This window comes from Oncorhynchus clarkii, chromosome 24 (genome assembly GCF_045791955.1).
Source record: "Oncorhynchus clarkii lewisi isolate Uvic-CL-2024 chromosome 24, UVic_Ocla_1.0, whole genome shotgun sequence".
Lineage (NCBI taxonomy): Eukaryota > Metazoa > Chordata > Actinopteri > Salmoniformes > Salmonidae > Oncorhynchus > Oncorhynchus clarkii.
Genome location: NC_092170.1, coordinates 7816914 through 7829558, shown reverse-complemented (window position 1 = coordinate 7829558; position 12645 = coordinate 7816914). Strand labels below are relative to the sequence as shown.

Genomic DNA, 12645 nt, shown 5'->3' with positions numbered 1-12645 from the left:
GAATCGTGTCCAGATAAAGCGTTCGGAGTGAAAAAGTTGAGGAGGAAAAAACTAAAATATAAACGGTAATTAAAAAGTAAAAACCGTAAATTTGTCAGGTAGCAAAACAGGTTGGCAACAAAACGCACAGCAAATCGAAAACAAGTCTGCAAGTCAAATATCAATGCTAAGATATCAAATGCTAATAAAAAAAGTTATGAATTAAGTCACTCCTATGTAATATCCATCGATGCTAAATGTTTACGTTTTATACAGGTGTTGGACAATGCCATTGAGGGTCAGAAGATGATCGATCGATATGAGGCTCTGGCCTCGGAGCTCCTGGAGTGGATCGAGAAGACCATAGGCATCATCAGCAACCAGAAGTTTGCCAACTCCTTAACGGGTGTCCAGCAACAGCTTCAAGCCTTCACCACCTACTGCACCATCGAGAAGCCCATCAAGTAAGTCAACACTGTGCAATGACACATACAAGTATTAATTATATTGCATCAATTATTTTTCAATCTATAGTGGTCCTATTCATTCACCAGAGGGTTTTAAACTTAAAACGTTTGTTTTATACAAATTATCACTAAATCATTTTTGGTTGCTTTGGTTTTAGGACAGGATTTAGGTTGAGTCAATAGTTGCATCCTTTTATAGTTCTTATAGCTTATGTTATATAGTATGTTATTTTCTCAGAGAATGCCTCCAGACAGATGCTTTTGATTTGTCTGATTCCCATTTGATGTGTGGTATATACCATAACTGTTGGAGTATTCAACTTAAACATACACATTGATGGGTGTGGGCACAGTAGTACTAGCATGAGACCCAGCATGAGGCCCCAAGCTGGCATGTCTGGCGTAACTAAGCACCCAGTTAGCCGTGCCATGTGACTCATGACCTATTTGACCAAAAGGGACTGGATCTAAGTGATGTGACACCCAAATGTGTCTCCAGACCCTTTCACTCTATGGCTAGAGGATAGACATCTCCTCTGGTGACTAGTATCTCTGAGGCCTTACCTTGGCTTCTCACCCAGCCTAGTTGCCCTGGCAGCCCTCGATGGCCAAGAGGTGGTCATCATGTGACTCTGAAATCTGCTCAGTGATGACCACTTATTATTTAGAATTAGGTTACAATTATACAGTGTGTGGAGCTAGGCCACGTGTAATGATGAATGCCTTTGCGGTGAAGGTCAAGCCTGCCGGCAATGTCACAGAGAATATATTGATGAGTCGGGTAACTTACAGGGCTGGCACAATGACTGTATGATTGTGTAACCGACGACTATGGATGAAGACCGTCATGAAAAGAAAATAACCGCCATAAACCGTATTTTTGTGGGGAACAAACAGCTGACCGAAGACGGGGCGGCCGGGCATTCGTGCAGTTGTTTTGCGTTTCCGCGGTAACGTGGACTCTTTACAACGTGATGTAACTTTGCTGCTCCTTGCTGAAACAAGCAAGGTGTTGTATTGCAAACAAGTCTGTGGTTGCCTAGGCAACGGCACCTCCCTGCAGCAGCACATGCAGTCAGGACAGGAGGAAAGGAGAACATTTTTGCTATTCAAGCGATTATAATGGTGACCACGGTCATTTGGCTGACCAATAACCGTCATCCAAAATTCCATGACTGTCACAACCCTAGTAATGTAATAATAAGAACAAATGCATGTCTTTTATTCATTTTTGAGCTGAGGGTTATTTTAAGGTACATGATCTAGGATATGACACCTGTGATTTTACATTTCAAACGGATCCCACCTTGTGCAAAGTACTGTGTATCAGGGTATTTGTGAAACACACGTTCTGTCTTGTGCTAGGTTCCAGGAGAAGGGGAACCTGGAAGTGCTCCTCTTTACTATCCAAAGCAAGCTCAGAGCTAACAACCAGAAACCATACGTGCCTCATGAAGGGAAACTCATCTCTGATATCAACAAGGTAATGAATACTGGTATACGTGGGAATAAGGAGTGTCTCAAATGCCTGAACAGATAATGCAATAGCTGGACATGTCTTGGCAAATATAAAATCCTTCTTTATCAGTATCAGTTTTTTTTTTATGTAGCAAATCAGTGCAAATTACTCCTCTTTATGTTTGTCACCATGCTGCATTATGGGTACATTTTCCTCTGTTTTTCATTTGGCAAGGCGTGGGAGAGGCTGGAGAAGGCGGAGCACGAGAGAGGTGTGGCCCTACGTCAGGAGCTGATTCGCCAGGAGAAGCTGGAGCTGCTGGCCCAGCGGTTTGACCACAAGACCACCATGAGACAGGCGTGGCTCAACGAGAACCAGCGCCTCGTGTCTCAGGTAGGGACCACAGGGCCACAGTGACTAGTGTCTCTAACATATCAGACAGGGGCCATATCCTAACAGTCTTAAAGCAATAGTCTTATAATGTAGCTGTAGATTGAGAATGAAATGTCTTTAAAATGTATTTTAAGAACAATGGCCAAGTATTGTATAACATGAATGACGTTTAAATGGGCAATGGTATATTAAGATTTATTTTCATATGACTGCATTGCCCCGACTGGGTAAACCCTTCCACAATCACCTGCCTGCAGTTAAGTGATCCTCTGCCTGACTGAATGTCCCGTCCCACCAGGATAACTTTGGCTACGACCTGCCAGCGGTGGAGGCCGCCATGAAGAAGCACGAGGCCATTGAGGCAGACATCTCGTCGTACGAGGAGCGCATCGGGGTGGTGGTGGAGCTGGCTGGGGAGATGGAGACGGAGGGCTACTATGACATCCGGCGCATCTCGGCCCGCAAGGAGAACATCCTGGGCCAGTGGAGCCTGCTGAAGGAGCTGGTGGTGGGGAGGAAGGCCCGGTTGGAGAAGAACCTGGCTCTGCAGAAGACCTTCCAGGACATGGTATATATGATCGACTGGATGGAGGACATGCAGGTGAGACAAGTATTTTGTCATGCATTTTACGTTACATGAACACTATACTGTCTCCAAGTTGTGTCGACTCAACAGCATAGACTGTGGGTTGACATTTGTGTGCAAATGAAATGATAATGTGGAGATGCAGTACATGAAAAAACAGTGAGAAATCCTTGAGACGTTGACTTTTTAAGTTTTAGTACAGGCTGCATGGTCAGGGGAAGCACTGCTGAGTGTCAGAAAGGTGACCAAGGTCCCTCTCACCACAGGTCCAGCTCCTGTCCAAAGACTTCGGCAAGCATCTGCTGGAGGTGGATGACCTGCTGCAGAAACACAGCCTCCAGGAAGCTGACATCACAGCGCAGGCAGAGAGGGTGCAGACCCTTAACTCAGCCGCTCTCAAATTCACCACCATCGAAGGTAAGACGTCAGATGACTATGTTCACAGATCAGCTTTAGTGAGAAGTGGAATGTGCTTTGATAACAACGAGGTGATTTTGAGGGATGAAATATTTGGATTTGATAGGATTAGAAACACTGACTGTGCTGTTATGTCTCCCTTGGTCCTGGAAAATGCACAGTTAAGAAAAACAAATGTTTTGTATTAAGAGTGTGTAGGAGTATAGTTTACTGTACATTGAGTGGTGAAGTTGGTCGTGGCACTTCCAGAGAGATCCACAAGAGGGCAATCATGACTTTCCACAACATATTTTCTGAAGAACCATTTACAATACAAAAGTGAAGGTTATTTCAATTTTGTGGATATTACAGTTATTTTGGAAAACCTTATGCTCGTTTTATATCAGTAATAGGGTTTTTGTTTACATGCAAATTTCATTGAGTGTTTAGATACAGTCCCCCATATACATCTTTAATACAGACGTATATATTGAGTGCTGTCCCCTGTCCCCTATTCTCTCTCCTTCCCAGGCTACCAGCCCTGTGACCCCCAGGTGATCTGCAACCGGGTCAACCATGTCAGCACCTGCCTGGAGGAGCTCAAGCAGCTGGCGGCCAAGCGGCGCTCGGAGCTGGAGGAGTCTCAGCACCTCTGGGCCTTCTTCCAGGAGGTGGAGGAGTCCGAGGCCTGGATCCGCGAGAAGAGCTCCATCCTGGCCACCCAGACCTGCGGCAAGGACCTGAGCAGCGTGCTGCGGCTGCTCCAGAAACACAAGACCCTGGCTGGGGAGCTGCTGGCCCACCGCTCCCTCCTCCAACAGACCATGAAGAAGGGCAAGCAGATCCTGATGGAGAAGAGTTTCGGCACGGGGGGCATCCAGGAGCGCATCATGGAGGTGAAAGGGGAGTGGAAGAGGCTGGAGGACCAGGCGGCGCAGAGACTGGGCCACCTGCAGGAGGCACTCCATTTCTTCCAGTTCAGCACAGAGACGGACGACCTGCTGGCCTGGCTGCAGGACGCCTACCGCCTAGTTTCCAGCGAGGACTTTGGCCACGATGAGTACTCCACCCAGTCACTGCTCAAGAAGCACCGGGGTGTGTGCGAGGCCGTGGACAAGCACCGGATGCACGTGGTAACTCTGCGCAAACACATGGTGGCGCTGCCACTGCATTACCGGGAGCTGGACGAGGTGCAGTCGAGGATGGGCGAGGCGGAGCAGCTGTACACCGAGGTGGCCGAGGTGGCCGTCCTGAGGCAGCAGTGGCTGCACGACGCGCTGGCCGTCTACCTCATGTTCAGCGAGGTCAACGCCTGCGAGGTGTGGATCGACGAGAAGGAGCAGTGGCTCAACAAGATGGAGGTTCCAGAGAGGCTGGAGGACGTAGAGGTCATAGCCCACAGGTACAGCTCCCGTCTGGGGTGGAGATCATAGGCAGAATGTTATATTTAAGTCATGCTTTTAGTTCTAAAGTTAGTCATGCGTTTTTCGGGAATCCGTTGCTCGAACCCTCCCCTCATAAGGGCGACATAACACTGTCATAGCAATGTCGTAATCAGTCATATCTAACTGATGACTCTATTGCGTTTAAAACACACATTCTCCCTCCTCTCATGTCACACTCTCTATAGGTTTGAGAGCCTGGACCAGGAGATGAACAGCCTGATGGGAAGGATCCTGGACGTGAACCAGATAGTGCAGCAGCTCCTGGACAGTGGTCACCCCAGCTCGACAGAGGTCAGAGGCTGTCAGGACCACCTCAACAGCAGGTAACACCAGCCCACTGTTCTCTGACTGACCAACTCTGGGGTGTATTTCACTAGGAACCAAACAGAAGCAAAAGGTCAAAACGGGGAAGGACTAATCTGAACTTTCCCAACAAGAAGGTTTTGTTACAGTTTGCTATGGTCTGCAGCAATCAATGCACCCCAGGTCTATTCCACAAGAAGACAATATGGGATGAAAATGTGACTTATCTGCATTGTGAAATAACATGGGAATTATGTTTAGTTGGATAGAGATTCATCAACACAGGTCATTTATTACAAAACTAAACACTACATAGGCTGCGTTTATACTGGCAGCCCAATTCTGGAAATAGCTGAACTGATTTGTCAAAAGACCAATTAATACAAATAAATTAAAAGATCAGAATTGGGAAGCCTGTGTAAACACAGCCATAGAAACACATCTGTCAATCAATGTACAACACATGGTGCATAGTGCATTTATGATTTTTCCCCCCCAAAGTGTTCCAGTTACCTCATTGCTAATTTCCTGCCAAATAAGGAAAGGGGGGGGGGGGTACAGATCGGGAGCAACGAAGCCACGATGATCACATGCTCCCTGCTGATAGAACTGGAAGGGGACCAGAGACCCTAGTGACACCATGGTGACACAGACAGACAGATCCAGAGCCAGGGTAGTGGATGATGGTTTTGGTGAAATGCTCCAGTGGCCCAGTTCCTCCTGACCTTGGCATACAGAGCCTATCTCAGGGTGACCATCTGTGTCGACTGCCTACCACACCGGGTGCAAGACCAACATGCCCAAAATGTGTTCTCTTTGGCTTTACTATATTCTCCCTCAGTCTCAAACTGTTATGGTTTTAGTTGTGACTAAGTATAGCATTCATGGATATTGTACATCTCTATGACATAGTTTCGGTAGACTTTGTCCTCTCTTGTTCAGGTTTGCTTCGTGTTTTGACTATATCTGGTCAATGGTCCTATATATTATTGCTACCCTTTGAAGCCTCTGGCTTGGGGGTTTTGGCATGACGTCATGTTGGATATGCTTCGCTGAATGAGTATAATTCATGCCTGTTCTTTTGCATGAGGACCATATTAATTGGCGTGGAAACAAGCTAGACACAGCCTGTGTCAAGATAAAGACAAAACCCTTTGAGATGCAAATGACAACTAACAAACGAAACCAATGTCCCTTATTAATGCATTCCATCAATTGCACTATTGATTCCATCCTCTTGGGCTCTGTTGGTAAGTGAAAATAATATATATTTTAATAGTCTATATATTTTTCAAACATGAATTGTGACAATTGTAACAATAGTTAGTACTTAGTGTATGGTTTAGTATACTGACTGAATTATATGTGAATTAAAAGCTTAAAACAGATGCAGACTTACCCAGCCCCCTTCCCCACCCCTGCGCCCCTGTCTGCCCACTCCCCACCACTGTGCCCCTGTCTGTTACGTCCCCCTCCCCACCGCCCCTGTCTGTCCCCCCCCCCCTCCCTACCACTGTGCCCCTTCCTATTAACCCCACACCCCTGGGCCCCTGTCTGCCCACTCCCCACCACTGTGCCCCTGTCTGTTACGTCCCCCTCCCCCTGTGGCCTTGTCTTTCCCCTCCCCCTCCCCACCCATGTGCCCCTGTCTGACCTCCCCACCCCTGTGCCCCCTGTCTGTCCCCTCTAGATGGAACCGCATCGTGGAGATGGTGGAGCAGAAAAAGGATCACCTGGACTCTGTCCTCCGTCTCCAGAACTACCTGCTGGAGTGTGCTGAGATCAAGTCTCAGATCCAGGAGAAGCGCAAGGCCATCGACGCCACTCAGTACGTGGGCAGTGACCTGGGCGGGGTGCTGGCCCTGCAGCGCCGACTCTCCACCATGGAGGGGGCCCTGGCCGTGCTGGAGCCAAAGCTGCTTCACCTGCAGCAGGAGGCAGAGGAGCTGGCCATCTCGCACCCGGCCAAGGCCATGGAGGTCCTGGAGCACTTTGAGGGCATCAGTGTGGAGTGGGAGGAGCTGAAGCGCACGCTGCAGGGCTGCGAGGACTCTCTGATGGTGGCGGGGCGGCTGCAGCAGTTCATCCAGGACCTGGACTCCTTCCTGACGTGGCTGGTGCACACACAGACGGCGGCAGCTAGCGACGAGCTGCCCAACGCGCTGGAGGAGGCCGAGAGGCTGATCAACCGCCACGCGGCGCTGAAGGAGGAGATCGGGAGGTACGAAGAGGACTACGAGCGGCTACAGGCGGTCAACGAGCTGCTGGAGGCCGAGGAGGCTCCGCTGCCATACGCGGCGCTGCAGCAGTGGCTCCAGAAGCTGGATGTGGGCTGGAACAAGCTGCTGGAGATGTGGGAGAGCCGGAGGGAGGTGCTGGTGCAGGCGCACATCTTCCACCTCTTCCTGAGGGACGTCAAGCAGGCCGAGGCCTTCCTCAACAACCAGGTCAGTTAACCTCTTGTTGGACATCCCAACACCAATATATCTATCAGCGATATCTAGTAGTTAGGCCTACATACTGTATGTTATGTGCTGAGAAAAGTGCTGAGTGTTATGTGCTGAGTCAATTCATCCCAAATCATCTTCAGCTAATCTGTGTTATTAGTCAGTAATTCTTATTAAACATGAATAGCTAAAGACGGTACAATATGACTTCTGACTGTACTAGATTTGGATGCTGTGGAAGCGCAGTGCTATTGCAGTGAGGGTCAGTGCTATTACAGTGAGGGTCAGTGCTATTACAGTGAGGGTCAGTGCTATTACAGTGAGGGTCAGTGCTATTACAGTGAGGGTCAGTGCTATTGCAGTGAGGGTCAGTGCTATTGCAGTGAGGGTCAGTGCTATTGCAGTGAGGGTCAGTGCTATTGCAGTGAGGGTCAGTGCTATTGCAGTGAGGGTCAGTGCTATTGCAGTGAGGGTCAGTGCTATTGCAGTAAGGATCAGTGCTATTGCAGTGAGGGTCAGTGCTATTGCAGTGAGGATCAGTGCTATTGCAGTGAGGATCAGTGCTATTGCAGTGAGGATCAGTGCTATTGCAGTGAGGATCAGTGCTATTGCAGTGAGGATCAGTGCTATTGCAGTGAGGATCAGTGCTATTACAGTGAGGGTCAGTGCTATTACAGTGAGGATCAGTGCTATTACAGTGAGTGGCCAGTGTTCTATAGATGTAATGCTGGCAGGGAAAACCCCAGGAATGCAATCTTAGAAAACAAGGTGCTATCTAGAACCTAAATGGGTTCTTCGGCTGTCCCCATAGGAGAACCCTTTGAATCATTGTTTTTTGTTCCAAGTAGCTCCCTTTTGAGTTCCATGTAGAACCCTTTACACAGAGTTCTAACTGGAACCAAAAAGTGTTCTACCTGGAATCGAAAAGGGTGTGGAAAGGGCATTGTGGAAATAATCAGAGGGATATTTTTATAGTTACACACAGCACAGTATACAGTGTGCCTGTGATCCCTAGCCTAGATGTGGAATTCATAGGTGGCTCCATAGCAGGAAATCCCAGCAAGATGTGATATTGGATATGACAGCACAACCAACGACCAGTCGTAAACCCGCAACATTGCAGGCCTGCAGCAAAACTAGTAGCTATCTTCTTGCACACTATTGTGAGGGAGGCAAAGCTTTGGCAATTTGGTCTTCACTGTGCCTATTAGGGGTCACAGGCTTGAGTGTCTGTATGTGGGTGTTTATACAGTACAATTGATCATGTTCAAATGTAAAAAAATGACATTGTTTTGCATTTAGTATCACAGTATCTCTTCCTTTATGTCATGTGTGCGACTATGTACAGTATAATCTATAGGCTGTGCTCTGCAGGCTGGAATATATACATACTTTATACAGTGCACTCCATTGCAGGGTCTTTGCATGCAGAAGATTCCAGTTGAAATGTCAAAAGGCACGCATTTCCCCTGACTTCTCTGTCCGTGTGTCGGAGCAAGTCTCTTCTGGTTTGGTTACAGACCTTTACCACAGATCCAGTTCTCCCTTTAGACCCCACAGTCACCAAACTACAGGCCAACGGATTTCTTTTTGAATAGTTGTCAAACAAGGTGCCGCGGACTCGTTTTTTGGTCTTTCGCCCATGTTTATCTCAACCTGTCTACCATACATGTAGGAATGTCCTTACACTATCGCTTTGCTTTACCTGTCATTGTGTTGAACACAACAATTCAGCATTCACAACTCAGACATCTCGGGCAGAGCTTTGTGGTCTGAAATAGAGCCTGAGAGGGTTGCTATTCTCATGCCATTAATTGATCAGTAAAACATTGCAGGGTTCCTTGCCAATAATGACTGAAACCTGACCTCGTTATAGTCCTTAGAGATCAGTTTATTTGTCATTCAGCCTAAATAGAATCTGCACCTTTTGCATGTACTAAACATGCTAATGTAGTTATTGATAAAATGCCATGAGATGATACCCATGTCTGTGAGCAAGGTTTCCCCCTACATACCACATAAGAGCTTACTACAGTAATATTCCCATTTTCTCTCTCAGTTTGACTTATATTCCCTCTACTCTCTTGTACATTCATAAACGCTTCACTGACGTGGGGTTCTGACTCTGTCCATTCTCCCCGTCCCCCTACCAGGAGTCAGCCTTGGCCCACGTTGAGCTCCCCGCCACGGTGGAGACGGTGGAGGCTGCCATCAAGAAGCACAAGGACTTCACCACCACCATGGAGCTCAACCTGCATCGCATCAAGGCTGTCATCGAGGCCGGAGAGAGCCTCATTAGCCAGAGCAACATCTACTCGGACCGTATCAGGGAGCGTGTGGACACCCTCGCCAACAGGTGGGTGGCGACATATAGGACTGTTCTTGTCTGACCATGCTATTGTATGTCAAAGCCATGTACAATCTTTCTTAAACATCTTTGACTATACATAGAAGAGCACGGAGGCATGAAAATGAAATGTGAGCTTAGGCCGATCCATATAGCAGCATGGCTGAATATTGACATGTCCTTATTTATACAGGGGAGGGCGCTATGGTAAAGTCTGAAATGCATGTGGTAAAGGTAATGGTATAACTTGCCACTTAGCAGAGGCACAGTACCATACAGTACCAGTCGAAAGTTTGGACTCACTTACTCTTTCCAGGGTTTTTCTTTTTTTTGGACAATTTTCTACATTGTAGCATAATAGTGAAGACGTCAAAATTATGACATAACACATATGGAATCATGTAGATTTTAGATTCTTCAAAGTAGCCACCCTTTGCCTCGATGACAGCTTTGCACGCTATTCTATCAACCAGCTTCATGAGGTAGTCACCTGAAATGTGCCTTTCAATTAACAGGTGTGCCTTGTTAAAAGTTAATTTGTGGAATTTCTTTCCTTATTACTTTCATTCTTAACTGAGCCAATCAGTTTTGCTGTGACAAGGTAGGGTTGGTATACAGAAGATAGCCCTATTTGGTAAATTACCAAGTCCATATTATGGCAAGGACAGCTCAAATAAGAAAAGAGAAACAGTCCATCACTACTTTAATACATGAAGGTCAGTCAATACAGAACATTTCAAGAACTTTCTTCAGGTGCAGTCGCAAAAACCATCAAGCTCTATGATGAAACTGGCTCTCATGAGGACCGCCACAGGAAAGGAAGACCCAGAGTTACCTCTGCTGCTGCGGATAAGTTCATTAGAGTTAACTGCACCTCAGATCGCAGCCCAAATAAATGCTTCAGTGTTCAAGTAACAGACACATCTCAACATCAACTGTTCAGAGGAGACTGTGTGAATTAGGCCTTCATGGTTGAATTGCTGCAAAGAAACCACTACTAAAGGACACCAATAATAAGAAGAAACTTGCTTGAGCCAAGAAACACGAGCAATGGACATTAGACTGGTGGAAATCTGTCCTTTGGTCTGATGAGTCCAAATGTAAGATTTTTGGTTCTAACCGCCGTGCCGTTGTAAGACGCAGAGTAGGTGAATGAATGATCTCCGCATGTGTGGTTCCCACTGTGAAGAATGGAGGAGGAGGTGTGATGGTGTAGGGGTGCTTTGCTAGTGACACTGTCAGTGATTTATTTAGAATTCAAGGCACACTTAACCAGCATGGTTACCACAGCATTCTGCAGCGATACGCCATCCCACCTGCTTTGCGCTTAGTGGGACTATAATTTGATTTCAACAGGACAATGACCCAAAACACACCTCAAGGTTGTGTAAGGGCTATTTGACCAAGGAGAGTGATGAATTGCTGCATCAGATGACCTGTCCTCCACAATCACCCAACCTCAACCCAATTGAGATGGTTTGGGATGAGTTGGACCGCAGAGGGAAGGAAAAGCAACAAGTGCTCAGCATATGCAGGAACTCCTTCAAGACTTTTGGGAAAGCATTCCCGATGAAGCTGGTTGAGAGAATACCAAGAGTGTGCAAAGCTGTCATCAAGGCAAAGGGTGTCTACTTTGAAGAATCTAAATTAGAAAACATATTTTGATTTGTTTAACACTTTTTGTTGGTTACTACATGATTCATAGTTTCATAGTTTTGATGTCTTCACTATTATTCTACAATGTAGAACATAGTGAAAATAAAGAAAAACCCTTGAATGAGTGGGTGTGTCCAAACTTTTGACTGGTACATTATATGAATGCACTATGGGTATTGAAATATTAAAATGCTGTTCAAATATGAGTTAGTTATACTGTAGTGATAACGAAGTGGTCTTAGGAGCAGGTGGGCTTCATAAACACAACGGTACACAGAGGAGACAAAGCATAAGCAACCGAAAAGAAACTCCCCTCGTTGATACTTTCTTTAACAGCAGAGCATGACATTCATACTGATGGGTGAGGCAAGGAGGGGCCTAGTTACCCCGTATTCAGCTCTCCACCCCAACAATAGCATGGGGCGACCACATGTTAGGGAGATATTTAGATGAGACCGTTGGGGGCGACTCATGTCTTTACAATGGACTGTTGTTCATTGTTGCTCGGTGTGCTGCACCAAAGCCATCGACATCATAGACTTACAGTTGCAGATACCAGTAGAGTGATTGATGAAGTGTGTGGATGAATCGAGCAGTGTGTGAATGAATGGCTTTATGTTTCTCTCCTCCACAGAGGCAACCAGAACCGGGAATTGGCCCAACAGTGGCTGGAGAGGCTCAACGGCCAGTGGGGGCTCCAGAGGTTACTACAGGACTGCCACGAGGTAGGACAAAACACAAATAGTGTCATGACCAACACTGGCATATCAATAACCAATGGGAGGTTGTATGGGTTCATAAAATGGCTGGGGTACAGAGCTATACTGTACTGTACATGTCTCTGCCTGGGACCACATGGGGTCAGGCTTAAACCTCCAGATGAATATCATATTGCGGGATCCTTCAGTGATATAAACTGAAACTCTGCTTAGCTGGGTGGGTTCTTGTCCTTCCTCAATCTTTATATCAGGGGTGACAAAATTGTTCATTTGTTTCAATGTAAGTTGAAGGATTTGAGCCAGCCGGCTGCTGTGTTAGATGCTTAACTTGGGGATGTGAGTGACAGACGAACTTGACTCATCTGAAGTTCCGACGTGATTGGATGTTGCTGGATCTTTCTGACGGGACAGTCCACTTCTGGCAAACCCGTTGAGAGAGGCTGACCTA

The 12645-nt window shown here is 46.8% G+C and overlaps 1 protein-coding gene across 1 annotated transcript in view; it reads left to right on the top strand.

Annotated features, from left to right (window-relative positions):
• Positions 1–12645, top strand: part of LOC139382470 (spectrin beta chain, non-erythrocytic 4-like) — a 68161-nt gene that overhangs the window by 24058 nt on the left and 31458 nt on the right. The window contains exons 9-18 of the mRNA XM_071126537.1: positions 256–443; positions 1812–1929; positions 2140–2298; positions 2597–2899; positions 3151–3301; positions 3812–4682; positions 4911–5048; positions 6719–7475; positions 9629–9831; positions 12113–12203. Of these exons, the coding sequence (XP_070982638.1) occupies positions 256–443; positions 1812–1929; positions 2140–2298; positions 2597–2899; positions 3151–3301; positions 3812–4682; positions 4911–5048; positions 6719–7475; positions 9629–9831; positions 12113–12203 (2979 nt within the window). The remainder of the gene's footprint in view (positions 1–255; positions 444–1811; positions 1930–2139; positions 2299–2596; positions 2900–3150; positions 3302–3811; positions 4683–4910; positions 5049–6718; positions 7476–9628; positions 9832–12112; positions 12204–12645) is intronic.